Source organism: Lynx rufus, unplaced genomic scaffold (assembly GCF_022079265.1).
Source record: "Lynx rufus isolate CCGP_SWC_20201006 ecotype Redwood Valley unplaced genomic scaffold, mLynRuf1.p SCAF_43, whole genome shotgun sequence".
Classification (NCBI taxonomy): Eukaryota; Metazoa; Chordata; class Mammalia; order Carnivora; family Felidae; genus Lynx; species Lynx rufus.
Window position 1 is genome coordinate 119,232 of NW_025814860.1, and position 21,337 is coordinate 140,568.

The 21,337-nt window shown below is 49.1% G+C and overlaps 1 protein-coding gene across 1 annotated transcript in view; it reads right to left on the reverse strand.

The window, feature by feature from the left end:
- Positions 1-21,337, reverse strand: part of LOC124525467 (ATP-binding cassette sub-family A member 17-like) — a 76,781-nt gene that overhangs the window by 17,474 nt on the left and 37,970 nt on the right. Inside the window, exons 17-22 of the mRNA XM_047097846.1 lie at positions 19,726-19,824; positions 8,025-8,187; positions 5,930-6,233; positions 4,002-4,275; positions 3,626-3,830; positions 1,570-1,789 (exon numbers count right to left, since the gene is read on the reverse strand). Coding sequence (XP_046953802.1) covers positions 1,570-1,789; positions 3,626-3,830; positions 4,002-4,275; positions 5,930-6,233; positions 8,025-8,187; positions 19,726-19,824 — 1,265 coding nt within the window. The remainder of the gene's footprint in view (positions 1-1,569; positions 1,790-3,625; positions 3,831-4,001; positions 4,276-5,929; positions 6,234-8,024; positions 8,188-19,725; positions 19,825-21,337) is intronic.

The window sequence follows — 21,337 nt, forward strand, 5'->3', positions numbered from 1 at the left end:
ATGACTTTTATGTTGGAGGGTGCCTCCCGCGAAGCGGCAGAATGGTCTCGGTCCTTGTTGCTGTGTAGGAGGGGAGAGAAGACATGGCAGGAAGCAATCCGAGAAGAAATGGATCCCAGAAAGGTCGAGGGATCCAGAGAGAATGTCCAGAGATCCCTGCACCCCGTCCTGGTCACTCTCGGTGAAAGCTCTGTCCCCATCAGGGCCCCTCAGTGACTTAGAGCTGCTTGTCTCTCTGGGGTGGGGCTGCGCGGCTGAGGAGAGGAGAAAGGGACAGATCCCTAGGTCCTTTCTGGAGGCTTAGGGCAGCATTGCTCAGGGTGACTGCCCGGACTGATCTGTGAATCTAGGCGCACACTACCGCGGAGAACTCCGAGCTTAGGGTTCCCTCACGATATGCTTTGCCAACCCCTTTCCTCTGTCTGCAGCACGCTTTTGTTCTATTTCAATCATAAAGTCAAAATGCTGTCCCTTTTCTGATCTCGGATGAAAATAATTTCCGAAACTCCACAGGTGGTTTGCAAATAGAATGGGTGCTGCAAAACACGGCCAGTTACACCAGTAAAACAAGCTCTAGGTAGCTGGAAATACGTGCATGGCCAGTCCTCTAAGAGACAGGGCGGCCCCTAAGATGAAGACAGAGGGAGCTGTTCACACATTTTTAAGCAGACACAGCCACAGAAAGTCACCTTAAAGGAAGTAGTTGCCATCACAGTAAATGACACAGAGAATCGGGGTAGAAACCCCAAGGTAGAGATTCAGCCCAAACGCAAAGATGTCAACGTCAAGGTGTGCGCTGTGAGTGCAGGTACACACTCACCAAGCAGGCTTCTCCCAACCTCGGCTTATTGATTTACTTACCACCTGTTTTAAAACTGAGGAATAATTGGGGCGCCAGACGGTTAAGCGTCCAACTTCGGCTCAGGTCATGATCTCGCGGTTCATGGGTTCAAGCCCCGTGTCTGTGTTGACAGCTCGGAGCCTGGAGCTGCTTCAGATTCTGTGTTTCCCTCTGTCTCCGCCCCTCCCCCTGCTCACACTCTGTCTCTCCCTCTCAAAAATATCTGAACGTTAAATTTTTTTTTTAAACCTGAGGAATAATTTGTTTCGATGAAATGCATGATTCTAAGTGGACAGTTTGATGAATTTCAACAAATACTTATGCCCACGCAACCAACACCTCACTCAAGATGCAGAGCATTTCCAGAAGGTTCCCCGCCATCTCCGTTTAGTCAATCCACCCTCCGCCTGACTCAGAGGCCGCCGTTCTCCTGACTCTGTCACGGGGATCTGTCCTGTCAGTGGGGTCCGAGACCCACCGGTCCGCCCTGCTGCAGGTGTGGGCAAGGCTCTTCTCTCCCTTTCTCTTGCTGAGCACAGCCCCCTGGACGAACATAGCCACCGTGTTTATCTGCGCTCCCGGAGATACGTGCTGGGGACATTGGGACACAGTTTGGGACTCTTCACAAGACAGCTGCTCAGAGCAGCCTCCCGTCTGGGGACACAGCTTCTGTGGCTGTGACAGGAGGAAGCAGACCCTGTGAGATACGCAGGGACAACGGCCCTCACCTTTGTCCTCCATGACTGAGATGAGAATGAAGGGGCCGATGCTCAGGAAGGTGAGCATGACCAGGAGCTTGACAAAAGCACTCCCTTCGTTGCGAAAACAGAAGCTGCTCAGATACACCAAGGGGATGCTCGCCCAGCTGTAGAGCATTAGCACCAGAATGATGGCCTGGACGTTTTCCTGGTGTGTGAAGGCTTCTTCCTCGTGGTACAGAAACACCACCTTGGGAAAGAGGGGGAGAGTTCGGGAAAGCCACTGAAACACCACCTTGGGAAAGAGGGGGAGGGTTCGATTCTAAGGATTAGAGAAAGGGTACGGTGATCCCCGCTTAAAAAATAAGGTGTTAGTGGGGTGCCTGGGTGGCTCAGTTGGTTAAGGGTCTGACACTTGATTTCGGCTTAGGTCATGATCTCACGGTTTGTGAGTTTGAGCCCCATATCGGGCTTTGTGCTGACAGCGTGGAGCCTGCTTGGGATTGTCTCTCCCTCTCTCTGCCCCTCCCTTGCTCACTCTCTTTCTTTCAAGAAAAAAATATATGTGTGTATGTATAAAATATTAAAAAAATAAGATGTGGGAAGGAAACAATCAGCAAAACTAAAAGCCAAACAACAAAATGGGAAAAGATATTTGCAAACGACGTATCAGATAAAGGGTTAGTGTCTAAAACCTATAGAGACCTTATCAAACTCAACACCCAAAAAACAAATAATCCCGTGAAGAAATGGGCGTAAGACATGAATAGACACTTTTCTAAAGAAGACATCCAGATGGCCAAGCGGCGCATGAAAAAATGTTCTACATCACTCATCATCAAGGAAATACAAATCAAAACCACAATGAGATACCACCTCACACCTGTCAGAATGGCTAACGTTAACAACTCAGGCGACAACAGATGGTGGCGAGGGTGCGGAGACAGAGGATCTCTTTTGCATTGTTGGAGGGAATGCAAGCTGGTGCAGCCACGCTGGAAAACAGTTTGGAGGTTCCTCAAAAATTAAAAATAGAACTACCCTTCGACCTAGCAATGGCACTACTAGGTATTTATGCAAGGGATACAGGTGTGCTGTTTCGAAGGGACACGTGCACCCCAATGTTGATAGCACTATCGACAATAGCCGAAGTATGGAAAGAGCCCAAATGTCCATCGATGGATGAATGGATAAAGAAGATGTGGTGTATACATACAATGGAGTATTACTCGGCAATCAAAAAGAATGAAATCTTGCCATTTGCAACTACGTGGATGGAACTGGAGGGTATTACGCTAAGCGAAATTAGACAGAGAAAGACAAATATCATAGGACTTCACTCATATGAGGACTTTAAGAGACAAAACAGATGAACATAGGGGAAGGGAAACAAAAAGAATATAAAAACAGGGAGGGGGACAAAACAGAAGAGACTCATAAATATGGAGAACAAACGGAGGGTTGCTGGAGGGGGTGTGGGGGGGGATGGGCTAAATGGGGAAGGGGCACTAAGGAATCTACTCGTGAAATCATTGTTGCACTATATGCTAAGTAACTTGGATGTAAATTTAAAAAATAAAGAAAAAGAAAAAAACCAAAATGTAAGATGTTAGCAGTACTGCTCAGGTGCTCCCTGTATTTACTCATCAGACAGTGCAGACACTGGCCCTGCCCCTGGAAGTCGGCACCACGAGGTCAGGGGCTCCGTGACAGTTATGAAGCACAGGCCAATTAAAGGGGGACGTGACCCACCCCACCCAGAGTGCCAGGGGATCGCAAGCTGCACAGTGCAGTCACGATCCACCGGTTGCACCTGTCAGTGCCTGGTGAACTGTTTCTGGGCTGTGAACACACGTCCCTGACGCACGACCTCTTAGGAGCTCGTGGCAACAGTTATGGGGATGCGGCAGATTGGAGACCCTAGAGGAGGCCCCTCTGCTGGGACCTTTTATCGAGAGTGAATGATGAGTCACACCCTGGGTGGGCTGCCAGACTACACTTCTTTGCAGGGTCCCGAAGGCAAGCCCCCTGCCCCCGCTCCCGCCGGGACGTGCGGGGGAGGGTCCCTGAACCACGCGGCCCTCACCAGCAGCAGCAGACTGGGGACCAGGGAAGTGATGAGGTCCCACAGCAGAGCGGAGAGCCAGAAGGTGGCCACATAAACACCACTGACGAACTGGATGTGCTTGGCCTTTGTGGATCTCTCTTTGACCGTCAAGATGGCAAAGGAGCTGGACAGGAAAGCTATTCCGAAAAGCAAGTTGATAACAAGGTAGTGTCCTTTAGGGCTGCTGCGAGAGGACACGAGGGGAGAGGAAGCCGTGTGAGCACAACTGCTCACACCAGCCGTCTTTCACAGTGACGGTTGTAATCCCGGCGAGAAGAGGATGAGAAAGAATAGGTGGCCAAGGGGACGCGGCATGCGCGGGAAGGCTTTCCTGGGGCGGGACGGTCACACTCACTTGTACAAGATGTCCTCCGAGGCCTCCAGGGCCGACTTAGGTTGAGGGTGGTTGGACGCCGTGATGGAAGCCGTGGCCCCGGAGAGCAGCTTGAAGAGGAAGTTGTCCACGAGCGCCAGCGCCACGGCAGGGGAGTGGTACGCCTGGTTGTTGAACAGCGCCGTCACCGTCGTGTGGTTCCCCTGGTCTTCAAAGGAAGCAGCCACGACGTATTTGAAATCAAAGCCCTCGGGCTCCTCCTCTGCCTTGTCCAGGAGGAGGTCCTCCACCGAGCCTGCAACAGAGCCGGGCGCCCCGGAGCCTCACGCCCTGGACCCCGGCCCCGCGCCCCCTGAGCGCCTCACCACCCGCCCCGACCCCCAGGAAAGCGGGCTCCTCTGGACGCAGCTGGCCCCTCCGTCGCGCGCCCGGGCCTCCACAAAACGTCCCTTTCACTGACTGAAGCCGTGGGGGGCAGGGGGAGGAAAAACGTCTAGTTTTTTTTCAGGTGACTCTTTGCCTGGACGGTGTGGCCCCAAGAAGCCCCGTGCTTCTTCCAGTCGCTCCCATCTACGTGGAAGGACACACGTGGTCGCACTGCACCTCCCCTCCCCGAACCACAAAGTGACCCTCACGGCCCACCTGGCCCGCAGCGCCCAGTCTCCATCCAAACTCCACTGGCGCCTTCAAGGTCTGGCCACACCCGAGGACCCGCTGTGCCCCGTGCTGACAGGTGCTCCCCCCACCCCCCGCCGCCCCGGGTTTGGAACGTTCTCCGCTTACGCCCTGCTTGCTGCGGGGCCCACCCCTGCTCACATCTCAGGCTCTTACTCCGCAGCCTGTCTCTCCCCATCCGAGGTCGACCTGTGTCCCCGTGATCCCACAGCGGGATGGTCCCTACACATTGCAGCTGTGGTCACCCTCTCCAGGACCTCTGGGCAAGGGGCTCACTATGGGCCAGTGGTACCGCCGTTCTTCCTGGTACTCTCGGCACACAGCACCACGGAAATATACGCACACCTAGACCTCTGGGGTCGTGGGTGCTGAAAAGGACCCTCCTTCACAGCAGCAGCAGCAGCAGGAGTAACGCGCGCAGGCAGCACGCTCACTCCGCGGGCCCCGCGTGCGCCCCTGGGCAGGAGGGAGGAGGCGAGCTTTACCTTCTCCCCGTCTTCCCCACCAAGAAACCGAGGCTTGGAGACGTAGGGCGCTGTGATCCCGCCATTTTGCTCCACCGTGTTCTGCATTTGATCTCTTCATTTAAAAATGTGAACACCTCAACATTTTATTTCTTTCCAAGAGAACGCGTGCATCTAACTTTTCAAACCAGATAATCCTGCAAGACTCGGGATGAGAAACAGCAGGGCCCTGGCCAGCCCTTCGTTGTCCCCAGTGCCCACTCGCCTGAGGCGATCAGACTCTCCAGCCGCTCAGCTGGCGTTTCTCTGGATCGCTGAAGCACATTTACCTCTGGACGTCCCGTCCTGGAAGCGGGGACTTTGTTCCTTACCCCACCCCACCCCCTAAGGGCTGCCCTCCTCTCCCCTCCCCTGGAATACGTCAGAAAGTTGGTTAAGTCAAGGCACAATCAAGTGCTCTGTTATGGTAGGTCTCCTTTTTCATACGATCTCCCCCTTCCCTCCTGAGTTCATGTCCTCCCTTTTCACATTTGCTCAGTGATCTCTATATCTGTCACCAGACTCCCTCCATCGAAGTGTAAATCCCCTCTCGGGACACATCAGACAGCAGATAATTGTCCGTTTCCGTTTTGGACATGCCGCCATCCCCAGAAAGACACAGCCTGGCTGCATTTCCAGGCACCCTCTCCCTTTCCTGTCATCTGGCGGCCAAGAGATCTTCTGAGACGTCTGGCTGTTCGCCTGACTTCAGGGCGCACCCCCTACCACGGCCCCCAGAGCACGCGCTGCTCTCCTGGGCCTCAGACTTACTCCGGGTCTCCAGAGGGATCTGTTCCTCCGCCAGAAGCATGTCTGTAAAATACTGTGAAAGCCGAGGACCCAGCCTGGAATTGGGAGAAATATAGAACGGGACGACGGTTCGGCCATACGTTCTCAGGGTCAGTTCCAGCGGCACGCTGCCCGTGTTCGTTTCCAGGTTGAAGATGGTGAGGCTGAAGGTGGTGATCAGCAGGGGCACCAGGACCTGTACCGTGAGCATCAACAACCAGTTGCGCCAAGAGTACAGGACCCTTTTCAGGAGCATGGCATAGAACTGTTGGCAGATGAGGCTGAACTGCGATAAAAAAAAAGGGGGGGGGGACACACCATTAACACGGCCACACAGAGGAGCTAGCCTCCCCCCGGCCGCAGTCTCGTATTGGGTCTAATGCTTTGATGATGTTCAAAATTTGCTTTGACCTGATCACTTGATTCACATTTAATGGCAGAAAAGGAAGTCACAGATTGGAAAGCTCTGGAAGAGTAGTAGCCTGAACAGATAGCAGATGTAAGCATGATACAATTTTTTTTTTCAACCCGCCACATTATCAGAAACTTTAAGTTGGGGAGGATGTGGAATGCCAGCGCTGAGGTCTTCATTTGGCACAACTTTTGTAGAAAACAGATGACCTGGATGAATACAATCTAATATGCATGTAGTCTTTAGGCTAGAAATTCCACTTTTAGTAACATATCCCGCAGGTAAATATGCAGGACCCGTGCACAGCGTGGCCCTTGTGGCACGGGCAGTCAGTGTAAAGGGTGCGGTCATGTGCACTGAGGTCGAAGACATAAAGTTGGGCCTGGGGTGGGAGGCCCCGGAGGTCAGCGCCATGAGCTCCCGCTCGGCTTCTCGCTGGTGCTGCGGGAGCTGGGGCAGACGGGGCCCTCGAGCCTCAGGGCCGGTGTTCGTTGTACGTGACTCATCCACCCAGAGCCTTTGTGGGGAGAGGCTTGGTGGTCAGGTTTCAGTCAGGCATTCTTAAGTTTCTGGCCCCAAATACCGACAAATCCTTGAGACTCTACCAAGCATCTCTGAAATCTCCTGCCTTGGACACAAAGGCCACGTTCACCCAAAGCATTCGTCAAAAGATGCTACTCTCAACTTGTTCGAGGTTATGCCCTGAGAATTACCTCCTGGGAGGTTTCCAGAAGCAAAGCTTGGCCCAGTGGAGCCCAGATTAACCTCTTGCTGGGGGCTGGAGAGGAGCCTCCTGGACAGGACAGGCGGCTGGCCTACATGGCCCTGAGACCCTTTCCAACTCAGAGGCCCCTTTTATACATGATTCAAGATTATGGAACAGTGCAGTCAATCTCTTCCCTAACCCATGAAAACCAGTCTCACTATTTTACAGTCATACCTTGTAGGTGGCGAAATCGAGACCATTTTGTAAGGTGCGTATCAATATCCTTTTTTTTTTCGATAACAAAAGAACATTACAGGTTATCCATATACTTCATAAGGATGTTTTAAAAAAATCGTGGGGCGCCTGGGTGACTCGGTTGGTTAAGTATCTGACTTTAGCTCAGGTCATGATCTCATAGTTGGTGAGTTTGAGCCCCGTGTCGGGCTCTCTGATCTCAGCACAGAGCCTGCTTCGGATCCTCTGCCCTCACACCCCGCCTCTGCCCTTCCCTCCACCTCTCCCTCCCTCAAAAATAATAAAATAAAACACTAAAATAGATATGTCTTAAACTCCAGGTGTGATATGTGATCTGTTTCACAGTGAAATGTGAAAACGGGAAGATTAAATATGCTTTTTTTGGCTGGTAGATTCAGTGCTTTTATTCTTTCTTCTTTTTGGTAAGAGGAAGGGCCAAGACCTTTTACTGTGTCCTTTTCTGGTACTTTCTACCACTGAGTTAATCGTGGCCAGGAAACAATAGTGCATTGTCTCTGAACTAGAGCTGAGAGCATGGCCTTGCGGGAACCTGGCCGGGCCTCTTTCGTGCCTAAGATCTACACATTTCTCCTCAAGCCCCTGGCAAAGGGTGGGTGACCTGGACTTCTTGACCAAAGAACAGGATGATTCTAAGAGTTAACCCCAAATCTGCCCCCTGGCATGCATGTGAGATATTTGCTCACCCCAGTGTTGTGATGGATTGGCAGGCCGGACGGTATGGAGAAGATCCTTGAGTGAATACGTTTGATTCTGTTGACAGGAACCCCGCCGATCAGGTGGTGAGACTGAATGGAGGGAATCTTGAGGGTTTGGATTTCTGTGCTGGAATCTGTCAGCTTGTTCACCCTAAGCCAAACGGAAACAGAAACGCAAATTTGCAAAATCACATCTCGCTTCATTTTGTTTGGATTTAAAGAGACAACGTCATGTAAAATTTGAAAGAAAAGAAAGAAGTTAGGACAAGAATAACGAGGGCAGGGGCGCCTGGGTGCTCAATTGCTTGAGCCTCCAGCTCTTGATTTCAGCTCAGCTCATGATCCCAGGGTTGTGGGATCGAGCCCTGCATCAGGCTCCATGCTGAGCGTGTGTGGGGCCTGCTTGAGATACTCTTTCTCTTGGGGCACCTGGGTGGCTCAGTTGGTTGAACGTCTTACTCTTCATTTTGGCTCAGGTCATGATTTCGCAGTTTCGTGGGTTCGAGCCCCCGCATCGAGGCTCTGAGCTGACGGTGTGTAGCCTGCTTGGGATTCTCTCTCTCTCTCTCTCTCTCTCTCTCTCTCTCTCTCTCCCCCCCTTCCTCCCTCCTTCCTCTGTCCCTCCCCTGCTAGTGCGCACTCACTCTCTAAAAAATTAATTACTTAATTAATTAATTAAAGAATATTGAGGAAAAAGGAGCTGCACCCAGATGATATACTGCTAGCAAGCATATTTTGACTAGAAAGTTCTTTTTTTTTAATTTTTAAAAAACATTTATTTATTTTTGAGAGAGAGAGAGAGACAGAGAGACAGAGTGCAAGCCGGGGAGGGGCAGAGAGAGAGAGGGAGACATAGAATCTGAAGCAGGCTCCAGGCTCTGAGCTGTCAGCCCAGAACCCAACGTGGGGCTTGAACTCACGAACGGTGAGATCATGACCAGAGCCGTAGTCGGGTGCTTAACCAACTGAGCCCCCCAGGAGCCCACAGAAAGTTCTTAAATATGTCCCGAGTAAATATTGAATTAACTGACCAATGGCTTTTCCAAAGAACTGAGGCAACGTTAGCATGAATAGATTTCATTATTTTCCTATAAAGATGCCATATGCAAATTAAAACAAAAATGAAATGTCCCTTAATATCTACTTTATGAGCAAGACTCATAAACCCCAGTATGACACGTAGCACTGTAGCCTGAGGTCTTATTTTTGTTTGGCTCTGAGCTCAGAAAGGATTTTACGTTTTTAAATGGTTACATGCTAGATGGTTATCTAATTACTTACATAATATCCTTGATTATGCCACTAAACCCACAGTAGCCTAAAACATGTACTCTGGATTTTCAGGAAGAAGTTTGCCGAACCCCGCCCTAGGCCAAAAGAGGTATTCCTTGCGGGCAGCAAACCGTTCGGAAGCCGAGAAATATATTTTTACTCATAATCTTCAGGTCGGTTATTCTACTCCTGGGAGTGCGTCACAACGAAACAGTGCAGTAAATTGTAGCTCATTTTCCCTGCAATAGAGTTCTGTAAATGGCGGTGTGGCCCAGATTCTCCCCAAACTTAGCAGCTTAAAACAACCGTAAACGTTTGCTGTGTCACACAGTTCTGTGGGCCAGGCGTTCGGAAGTGGCTCGGCAGGGTGGTGCTGTCTCCGGGGCTCTCAGGAGGCTGTAGTCGAGCTCTGGGCCTGGGCTGCAGTGGTCTGAAGGCTGGACTGGGGCGGGAGGCCCCACTCCCAAGACGGTGCCCTCACGTGGCTGGCTTAACAGCTGGCTCTCCCAGTGGAGTTGTTTTTTTTTATTTTTTTTTTTTTAACGTTTATTCTTGAGAGACAGAGAGACACAGAGCATGAGCAGAGGAGGGGCAGAGAGAGAGAGGGAGACACAGAATCCGAAGGGCTCCAGGCTCCGACGCGGGGCTTGAACTCACAAACTGTGAGATCATGACCTGAGCCAAAGTCAGTCACCTAACCGACTGAGCCACCCAGGTGCCCCTCTACCAGTGGAGTTCTGGCAAGAATGTTGGTTTTAATTCGCATTAATGATGAGGATAAAAGTGAATAGCAGTGGTGTGTGTCAGAACTTCATTCGTGCATCCCCCAGGCAAGCCACACTGTTGCTGACTTGAATACTACTGTTCTAATGCTGGAAGAATATTTCCCTAAGTTTTTGTGTTCTTAATGACATGGCTCGGGATAGGAGACACTTTTCAACTTAGTTTGCATTATTAACATTTTCGCCACCCCTTTCTTAATCTAGACAATCAACAAAATGTTAAATTAAACCCTAGTGTTTCCTGTTTACCCGGTTCCATGACGTAAGTTCACGCATGATGGTTGATTTCAAATTATCGACACAGCACGTCCATCATGCGGATTTAAGTAGACGTAAAAAACCTTAAGAGCACTGAGAATAGTACAATGTAGCCAAACCGTGACGTCTTGTGTTTTGCCATTTACAGTGTTTTGATTTATAACTTGTAGTTTTATAATCTTATAACAGGAAATTTATGTTCAGTCTTCTGTTCCTAGCACCGAGCTCCCAAAACATTTATACGTTCCTAAGTGGTGACCTCAGGTAAGGCGTGTTGAGTTGTGTTGTGTTGTGTGACCGAGGTGACTTTGGAAAGGACCTGAGGATGGGGACTGGTTGCCGAGAGAACCATCCATGGGATTCGAGGGTTGGAACTTTCAGGCCCCCCTCCCAGCCTCCTGGGAAGGGACAGGGGCTGGAAATTGAGTTCAAGTGCCAGCGGCCAATGATTTAATCAATCAGTTATACCTGTGTAATGAAGCCTCCACAAAAACCCAAATGGGCAGAGACCCCAAAACGCTTCCGGGTTGGTGTCCCGGGAGGTGCCGGGAGAGCAGTGCCGTCAGAGAGCACGGACGCTCCGCACCGTTGCCCTGTGTGTGTGTTCATCTGGCTCCTGTATCATGTTCTGTATAATGAACTGGTGGATGTCGGTGTTTTTGTGAGCTCTGTGAGCCATTCTAGTGAGTCAATTGAAGAAGCGGTTGTGGGAACGTCCAGTTTATGGCCGGTGGGTCAGAAGCACAGGTGACCACATGAAGTTGTGCCTGGGGTCTAGAGTCAGGGAGTGGGGACGTTCTCGCAGGACTGAGCCCTTAAGCTGTGGGTTCTGATGCTGTTCTCCAGAGAGAGAGCGTCAGGGTGAAGTTAACTGCTTGGTGGTGTGCAAAAAAATAAAACAAAACTGGGGTGCCTGGGGGGCTCAGTCGGTTAAGTTTCCGACTTCAGCTCAGGTCATGATCTCCGCGTTGTGGGTTCGAGCCCCGCATCGGGCTCTATAGCGACAGCTCAGAGCCTGGAGCCTGCTTCAGATTCTGTGTCTCCTTCTCTCTCTCTCTCTCTTTCTCTCTGCCCCTCCCTTGCTCGTTCTCTCTCTCTCTGTCTCAAAAATAAATAAATGTTAAACCCTGCCCCACACTTTGGAATTGATATCAAAATTGTACTACAGTTTTTTATTGTGATTTATTTACCAGCTTATGCAATTGAATTTTTAATAAGAGCCGTGTTTAGCTGGTTCACAAAATTCTTGATAATTTAATATTCGGCTCTCGTGAGCTGAGCTGAGCTGAGCCAGCTCCAGCACACCTCTGGCAGGGGCCTTGATTCCTTGTTGGCTGTTGGCAAAAGCCTCGGTTCCGGGCCACGTGGACTTCTCCCTGAGGCCGTGTGAGTGTCCTCCCAAGACGGTGGCTGGCTTCTCCCAGCCTGAGCGGTCCAAGACGGAGAGATAGAGGTACAGTGTCTCTCGTGAGCTAGCCTCATTACTCACTCGTCAGTTCCGCAAAACCTTGCTGCCTTTATGGGTCAGCCCTATTTACAGAGATGGCTAGCCTGGCAGGCCCCGCCTGTGCCAAGACCCCGCCTCTGCTCTCAACCAGACCATTTCTCCTGGACTTTTCTAGGCTTTCTACTTGTCCTTTCGTTAGCTTTCCTACAGATTGGGGGATGTTAGTGAGCATTATCAGGATTTGCGTGGCCTCTCTTCAGGGCTTCAGCTGGTACCCGAGGAAGGTGTGTGGGGAAAGACAGGAGCCACACAGCACTTTGCCATGATATTTTCTTTGGCCCCGTGAAACGTTGTGTCAAGGTTGTATTCTGAATTTTTCCTCATTCAGTTTCTGCTGGTCGGATTTTTTGCTGGAGGGGATGTTTAAGAAATAAGACTGTCATTTATTGAGACTGAATTCCAGGAAGGAAGGGAGGGGAGTTTTCTACAGTGGGACGTTGGCGGCCACCACACCACGGTGTCTCCAAACAGATTAAGTACAGACTAAGAGCTGGTCCGAGAGCTTCCGCACTGTGCTGGGCGGCCTCTGACTGGCCCTCCAAACCCCAAATGCTCATGCTCTGTCATGACCTCCCTCAGTCTCCTCCCGGTTTTATTGAAATATAATTGACATTTAACCTTGTTTAAGTTTAAGGTGCACAACGTAATGGCCCGATATATGTATATACGTGAAACCGTCACACAATTAAGCTCAGTTAGCGTCCACCTTATAGACTTAGGGTATTTTTGCTTGTGGTGAGAACTTTTAAGATCTACTCTCTTGCTAACTGTCGGATATACAATAAATACAGTGTTGTTAACCACAGTCACCATACTCTCCTTACTTCTCTTGTAACTGGAAGTTTGTGCCTTTGCCTCCCCTTGCCCAGTTCCCTCACCCACCCCCACCCGCTGCCCCAGCCACCACGGATCTCTTCTGTCTCTGTGAGTTTGGTTTCTTTCAGGATTCCACACATGAGTGAGATCATGCAGGATTTGTCTTTCTCTGTCTGGCTTATTTCACTGTGCATAATGCCCTCAAGGCCCATTTATGTTGCTTCAGATGGCAGGATTTTCCTTTTTCTTAATGGGTGAATAATATTCTCGTGTGTGTGTGTGTGTGTGTGTGTGTGTGTGTGTGTGTGTGTGTACACTGTGTAGAAACTTTTTAGTTTGATGTAGTCCCACTTGTTTAATTTTGCTTTTGTTGCCTGTGCTAATCCCCTCCCCTTCATTGTGAGCTGGACCTAGAGACTCACTTCCAACGAGTGGAGTACAGCAGTGTGATAAAACATCACTTCCAAGACCAGGGCAGGAGGGGATTAAGTCTTCCTTCCTGGTCACGGCTTCCCTTTCTCTTTCTCTGATCACTCACCATGGGGGAATCCGGTTGCCATATCACGAGGTCACTCGGCAACTCGGGAAGAGGTCCACACGGTGACACACTGAGACCGATAGATGCTGGGGAACCGAGGCTGGCCAACAACCCTAGCAGTGATCTTGGAAGTGGACTCTCCACCTGCTCAGCCTCCAGAGACCACGGGCCTGGCTCACAGCTCGACTCCCACCCAACAGGCCCTGAGCCAGAACTGACTGTCCACCTGCTCCTGGACTCCTGAACCACAGAAAACCGTAAGGTAATGAATGTTGGCTATTTCAAGGCTGCTACACTTTAGGGAAATTTGTTATTTAGCAATAGATAATAAATAAACACAGGCCCCCAACAGTGGGGGGTATAACAGACGTGAGACAGGGGAGAGGTAAAAATCATGTGTAATTAGTAGTCCCAGGAGGAGAGGAACGAGAGGGTAGATGAGAAGGAACGTGTTGGAGAGATGTTGGTGGAGAATTTTCCAAAACTGGCAATACCAGCAGACCCCAGGGTAAAAAGTGGTAAAGATCCTAAGCCGGCGAGCACAAGGACAGACACGTAAAGCCACGTCATTGTAAAAATGCTGGAAACCTAAGACAAAAATCACTACTAAAAGCAGCCAGGAGTAGGGCGCCTGGGTGGTTCAGTCAGTGAAGCGTCCAGCTTCGGCTCAGGTCATGATCTCGTGGTCTGTGAGTTCGAGCCCTGCGTCAGGCTCCGTGCTGACAGCTCAGAGCCTGGAGCCTGCTTCGGATTCTGTGTCTCCCTGTCTCTCTGCTACTCCCCCGCTCATGCTCTGTCTCTCTCTGTCTCTCAAAAATGAATAAACATTTAAAAAAAAGTTTTTTAAATAAAATCATCAGGGCGCCTGGGTGGCTCAGTCGGTTGAGCTTCTGACTTCAGCTCAGGTCATGATCTCACAGTTCATGGGTTCGAGCCCCACTTTGGACTCTGTGCTAACAGCTCAGAGCCTGGAGCCTGCTTTGGATTCTGTGTCTCCCTCTCTCTGCCCCTCCCCTGCTCATGCTCTGTCTCTGTCTGTCTCTCTCTCTCTCTCAAAAATAAACATTTAAAAATTTCTTTTTAAGCAGCCAGGGGTAAAGGACAGATTGTGCTCAAAGAATAACAATAATACTGGCAGCTGACATCTCAATAGACATAATGGAAGTCAGAAGACAATGGAATGGGACACATAGGCAGTGGCCGTGGGCTAGAAATGGGAACGGGCATGTTTGCAAGGGAACACAAAAGATCTTTATGGAGCGATATGGTCACACTTATGTAAATTTATTGGAAGTCATCGAATTTACTATATGAATCATTGAGTAACGTGACAGTCTGTAAATCGTATCTGTTGAATCTGTTGAAATCTGTTGAAAAGGAAGACATTGGATCGTAGAAGCGTTGGAAAGAGCCCTGCCAACCTAAAATTCTATCTATGGGTCAAATGCTCTTCAAAAATGCAGGCCACCTGTCTATTTTTGAGCAAGCAACAACCCTGAGATTTTTGTCACCAGAAAACCGCCACTGGAGGGAGAAGGTATTGTTCAGGCAGAGAGACCATCCTAGGTGGGAGCTTAAAGGTGAATGAAGGAATAGAGAGTGACACAGAGGGTAAATATATGGTAAATTCAAGTGAATACCGATGGCCCAAAACATCATGACATATGATGGGTTTTAAAATATGTACAGGATTGAAATACACAAACCAAATGGTACATAACTCTGGAGGTAGAGTCGGGGTAGTTGAAGGAGCAGTGGGCCTATGTTGTCTGGAATGCGCTGAGCCTACGCGTTTATGGTAAACTGTAATAGGTTATGAGTGTATGTGGTAATCTTAGGATAACCACTAAGAGAAGGAGAACATAATTTACAAATTTGAAATTAATGGAGGAGAAAATACAAACTAAAAGATATATATATATATATATATATATATATATATATATATGGATTAGGGGCTCCTGCTTGGCTCACTCAGTTACGCGTCTTGACTTGATTTCGGTTAGGGTCATGATCTCACGGTTCGTGGGATCCAGCCCCGTGTCTCACCCTCTCTCTGCCCCTGACCTGCTCACATGCATGCTGCTCTGTCTCTCTCAAAATAAAATAAACATTTAAAAAATATTAAGTGCACCCCAAAGTTGGAAAGGAAATAGAAAGTGAATGTGGACCTGGTAGGCAAACAGAAAACAGCAAGTAATATGGCAGATTTGCAACCCAGTGAACTGGGATTTTCATCAGTTGTCAAGGCCCCGAGGTTCCAGTTAAAAGAGAAAGATGGATGAAGGAGTTATTTTCTGAAATTTCAGTGATTCGCTGTTGACAAGAAGTGCACTTAAAATACGGCCACGGGAAGACCGAATGCAAATGGGTGGATGAGAACCTACTCACGACTTTGAACCAAAACAAAGCTAGTATATACAACTAGATGGATGTTCAGTTGTTGGGCTTACCAGCAAAATATGTTAACAATTCTAAATGCGTAGGCACCTGATGCAGTCGCTTAAAAACAAAGCAAAACTGGACAAAGTTAAAATCAGCGTGTTACCTCTAGGAACCCAGAGAACAGGCAGATAATCATTTTTTTAAAAAGACACAGGAGATTTGTACACCACGATTAACAGTCAGACCTAGTCGCCATACACAAAAGACTGCACCCAGCCACTGCCGAATGCGCGTTCTTTCAAGAACATAGGAAATTTTACAAAAATGGAAGGTAAGGTGAGCCACAGACTCAAGCATTTTGAAAGAAGGAGGCTGTACAGAGTATGTACTCGGGCCACAGTGAAATTGGGTTAGAAATCACATATGTTAACAAGACAAGGCAAAATAAAGCAAGAAAACATTTTCTAAGTTTATTTATTTTTGAGAGAGGGAGAGAGCGCACACGCATGAGCGGAATGGAGGACAGAGAGCTGCGGGTGGGGGGAGAGAATCCCAAGCAGGCTCCACGCTCTGAGCTGTCAGCACAGGGCCTGATGCGGGGCTCGAACCCATGAACTGTGAGATCATGACCTGAGTTGAAATCAAGAGTCAGATGCTTAACCGACTTAGCCCCCGGGTGCCCCTGAATAGGAACAGTAAAAAAAACAAAACTCTCCATGAGTTTGGAAATTAAGAAACACAGTTCTAAATAAACCACAGGTCAGAGTGGAAACCACAATAGAAAATTAAACATATTTCTAACTGGATGGGGAAGAAAAGATTACATATCAAACAACTGTGCGACGCAGGCACGTGAAGCTCAAAGGGAAATTTATATCTCAGATCCCTAGTTGAATATATGTATGGCTGAAAATAAACTATATAAAAACTATCTTACAAGGAAGCGCTTCTGCCTAACCAGCTGAGGACGTCCCCCCTCTCTGCTTGGACTCGGTGTTATGCTGAGGCCCCTCGCAGTGAGATAAGCAAGCAAAAGGCATGAAGCCTGGAAAATATGAAGTAAAACTGTCTTTAAATGACATGGTGGTTATATCCAAAATACTAAGGAAGTCAACCCAAAATTGTTTGAACTACTGAGTTAAGCAATATTTCTAGATATCAATAACTTAAAAAATGATTTCTAGATCTGCAGCAAGTGATTGGAAATGAAATTGAGAGATCCATATCCATCCCTTTGAAAAAAATTGAAATACTTAGGAATAAGTTTAATAAAAGTTAGGCAGAGCTTCTGGAAAATGCAAGAGATGGCTGATAAAAATTATAGACGACCTCCCAGATAAAGGAGGCTGTGTAGAGTACCTGTGGATTGGCACGGTGCATGTTTCAGATGTCCATTGTCCCCAAATTGATATATACATTCAACCTAGTACCGGTCATATTCCCAGCAGTTTAAAAAAAAAAGACTCTATATTTTAGATGGTTTTAGGTTTGCAGAAAAACTGAGCAGAAAGCACAGAGTTCCCATATACTTCTTCTCTCCCCTGCTGCCGACTTTTCCGTACTGTTCACACCTTGCATTAGCGTGGTGTTTCTGCTGTAACCGATGAGCCAGCTTTCCAACAAGTTCTTTTTTTTTTTTTTAATAGAAACTGACAAGTTTAGTTTTAAATTTACATGTTAGCCCAAACGACCTATAATGGCCAAAACCATCTTCAAAAAACAGAACCGGAGAAACTATCTACTACCTGACTTCAAGATGTCCTTTGTAAAGGTGCGGTAATCTCGACCGCGTGGGTCTGGCGTGGGGCAGAAGAGGGGGGCATAGAAATGGACATATGCAGTCAATTGATTTTTGGTGAAGGCATCCAAACAATTCAGCCTGGAAGGAAGTCTCTTCGCCAAGTGGTTCCGTCACGACTGGGTACCCACGTGCAAGAAAATAAACCTTGGGGCGCCTGGGTGGCTCAGTTGGTTAAGCGTCAAACTTCAGCTCGGGTCATGATCTCACAGTTCCTGAGTTCGAGCCCCGAGTCGGGCTCTGTGCTGACAGCATGCAGCCTGCTTGGGATTCTATCTCTCCTTCTCTCTCTGCCCCTCGCCCCCTCCCCCAAATAAATAAATGAACTGAAAAAAGAAAATGAACCTCAGCCTCTTGTCACACTGCACAGAAAAGTTAACACCGGGGGGGGGGGCACAGATATAATGTGGAAGCTAAAATGGTAACGTTCCTAGAGGAGAGAGTAGCAGCATGACTCTGACCTACGGGTGGGCTCCGAAAATAGGAACAGGCCAGCCACGGGCTGGGAAGAAAACGTACCCGACAGAGGACCTCTATCCAGAGCACACAAGAAGTCCAGGAACTCCGGAAGAAAACTGAGCCAGAGGCTTGGTGTTTACGCACCTTTTGGTACGTTTGTCATGCTTCAGTAAAAACGTAATTATTTAAGAGAACCCAAAGGAAGTGTCAAGCTGAGGATGGAAAACAGCTGAAGAGGGAAGAGCGACCTGGGTGGTAAGTCGGAGGGTCTGAGCCAGCACGCGGCTCCGGGAGACCAGAGGGCCAGAGAGGGGGGAAGGAAGGGCACACTCACCCAGCACACAGAATGAGAGGATCCTGCCTGTCCCATGGTGAGAGAAGAAACACCTGTCCCACGGTGAGGAGCAAGGCACCATGGGAGCAGGCGGTGGCCTCACACGTGGGAAATCGTGAAAGACGTTCCATCTGTGGCCAGAAGTCCATCAGATGTCAAGCAGGTTAGTTAAAAGGAAAACCGTACGGAGATACACTGTGGTTAAGTTGCATAACATCAGAAGCAGAGCGGCCCGATTTCTTTCAAAGGAACAAGGGTTAGACCCACAGCTCATATTCAGCCACAGGAGTAGAGTCCGCGAAATAGTATTTTCAGCACCGATGGAAGATTACTTTCAATCTGGTGAAAATATCCTTCAAAACGTAGAGAACTAAAATCATTTCCAGGGCCCCCAGGAAACCCCACACAAGTGTGTTTGGCACCCGCATAAAAGCGCTGAAGGGTGCTGTGAAGACTGTACTGTGGGCAGGACAGTTACCCGAGAAGAGGAAAGAACACAGAGGCAGGTATACGTGCACATGAGTTTAAATGACCATTGGCTTTCTCTACCAATAATACTGTCTTGTGGTGTTGAAAAAAAAAGAGAGAATTAAAATATACGCTATATACAAGCTGGTGATGGTGGGATATGTGTGCGTCCCGAGGTCTTGGCGTTTTCCAGAAGCAGAGTAAAGATATTAATTCACTCTTATGTGTCTCAATGTCTAGGCTGACCGCTACCATAATACAGTAAGAATGTATACTTTCCAACTAGTGTGGGGAAGGAAAATATAGAATCAGGAGAAATAACCCAAAAAGGGGAGGAGAAGACTAGTGGGAAATATCAAATAAAATGATAGATATAAAATCGAACATATCAGTCACAATACTTGCAAATAGCCTACACGGTCCAGTTAAAAGACAGATATTGCCAGACTGGATCAAGTCACACTGACCTGTTCCCATCGCCCCTCTCTGGCCTTCTTTGGTCTTCTGGTTGGCTTTCCTAGAGTGCCCCTTCACGGCCTTCCTAGAAGTAAGCCTGTGTCCTGCCTCGTGACAGTCAAACTGGACCAATCAGGGGCGCCTGAGTGGCTCAGTTGGTTAAGCGTCCGACTTTGCTTCAGGTTATGATCTCGCAGTTCTTGAGTTCGAGCCCTGTGTCTGGCTCTGGGCTGACAGCTCAGAGCCCGGAGCCTGCTTCGGATTCTGTGTGTGTGTGTGTGTGTGTGTGTCTCTCTCTCTGCCCCTCCCCAGCTTATGCTCTCTCTCTCTCTCTCTCTCTCTCTCTCTCAACAATAAATAAACATTAAAAAAAAATCAGACCAATAAGCCAACTCCAGAGCCGCATAAACCAGCTGAGTCAATTATAGTCAACGACATCCCACATGGTACGCCACTCCTAGAAAGTGGTATTGCGTTCAACGCTTTCTCTGTTAAGCCGTACCCCTTTCGCTGGAAGTCCTCGTCAGAGGCTGGGAGGCCGCCCAGCAAGGGCGCTCCGAGGAGGAGCCAGACTCTGGTCTATGGGTAGATGCGTGACAGTTTCACCCTTGCTTACCGAATGAAGACCTCCTCCATGGTGGTGACCGAGGCCCCGAAGCTGGCGATCCCCAGCTCCACCTGCCTCTGTTCCAACTCGGTAAATAGAGATGCAAACCTGGAAGGGAAGAGAGGTTTTATTCCTCACAGGTGCAAGGGGACCCCCCCACCCCCGCCCCACCATCACCGTCACCCTGAGCTTTCCGCAGGGCAAACAGCGGGGGCTGTGGAGTCGAGATGGACCTTGTTCAAATCTCAACTTGGTCGCCCTCTAGCTTCAGGACTCTGAACTTGAACCGGTGAGGGTGAGGGTGACAGCATTTACTCCAGAATGTTTCTGTGAGGGTAAATCGCACACACACCTCGCACGTTGTGCGAATATCATTCCATCTCTTTCCTACTCTTTTTGGAGTGCTGACTAAGGGCCAGTGGCCATTCCAAGCCCCTTTCCACCTATGAACTCCGTCAATTGTCTCCACAGCTCTTTGAAGACAGTGCTGAGGTTAAGTGACTTCCCCAAGACCACACAGCGGAGACAGGACACAAACCCAGGCCGTTCTCTCCAAAGACAGTGAGTGCTCTTTTTTGTTTTGGTTTTCCTACTGTTACGGTAAATGAGGAAAGGAGCTAATTCTTAACAACCTGCTGATCTCAAACCCTTCCTTATGCATGCATGAATGGATCGTGGCTTTTTGTGTGATATTAAGAAACCCACAATCTCCTATCTGCTCCCTCACAGCCCAGTGTCCAGGCCAGCAAAGTGCCTGTAAGAAACCCCGCTCGCATGCCCGATGCCCTCATGAGGCTGCACGGCGTTCTCGTCCGCCCCCAAGGGCGGCAGGTGCGTTAAGAGCTTGCACAGTGCACTGACTGTGGCTGGGTCTATGTGCGGACTCTGCCGCTGCCTGGCTGTGTGACTCTGGGCTAGCTCTTTCACGTCCCGAGTCTCTCCTCATCTGTAGGGTAGAGACTACCTCATGCACCAAGTCGTAAAGAGCACAGTGAACGTAAGGGCACCTTGCAGAGCAGCCGGCCTGTGCTGTGTGTTCAGTGTCCGTTTACTGAAATTGTGCTCGATTGCTACTATCTTGCGACAAGGTCAGTATGTCCCTTCTGAAAAATTGGAGCACAATTTCCATGTAGTGAGATGCCTTGTTCTCGTGTCAGTCAAGAGGTCATGTTACTTTTTTAAAAAATATTTTTAATGTTTATCTTCCAGAGAGAGACAGAATGTGAGTGGGGGAGGGGCAGAGAGAGAGGGAGACATAGAATCTGAAGCAGATTCCAGGCTCTAAGCTGCTAGTGCAGAGCCTGATGTGGGGCTCAAACTCACGAACTATGAGATCATGACCTGAGCTGAAGTCGGACCCCCAACCGACTGAGCCACCCGGGTGCCCCAGGAGGTGGGCCTTTCCGTCACCCTACACAGTGTTCCTGCTGCCCCCTCCAGAAGGTTCCTTCTCCTGCCCGCAGATGACCAGTGTCTCTATTTCCACCACCAGAGGTTCCCCATACCCGGTCTTTGTCTTCACATAAGTGGAATCTTCGTCTACTTTGGGTCTGGTTTCCTCTATGCAACTTGTTTCTGAGGTTTGACCGTGTGGTTTGCGCGCATTGCTAGTGTATTATTG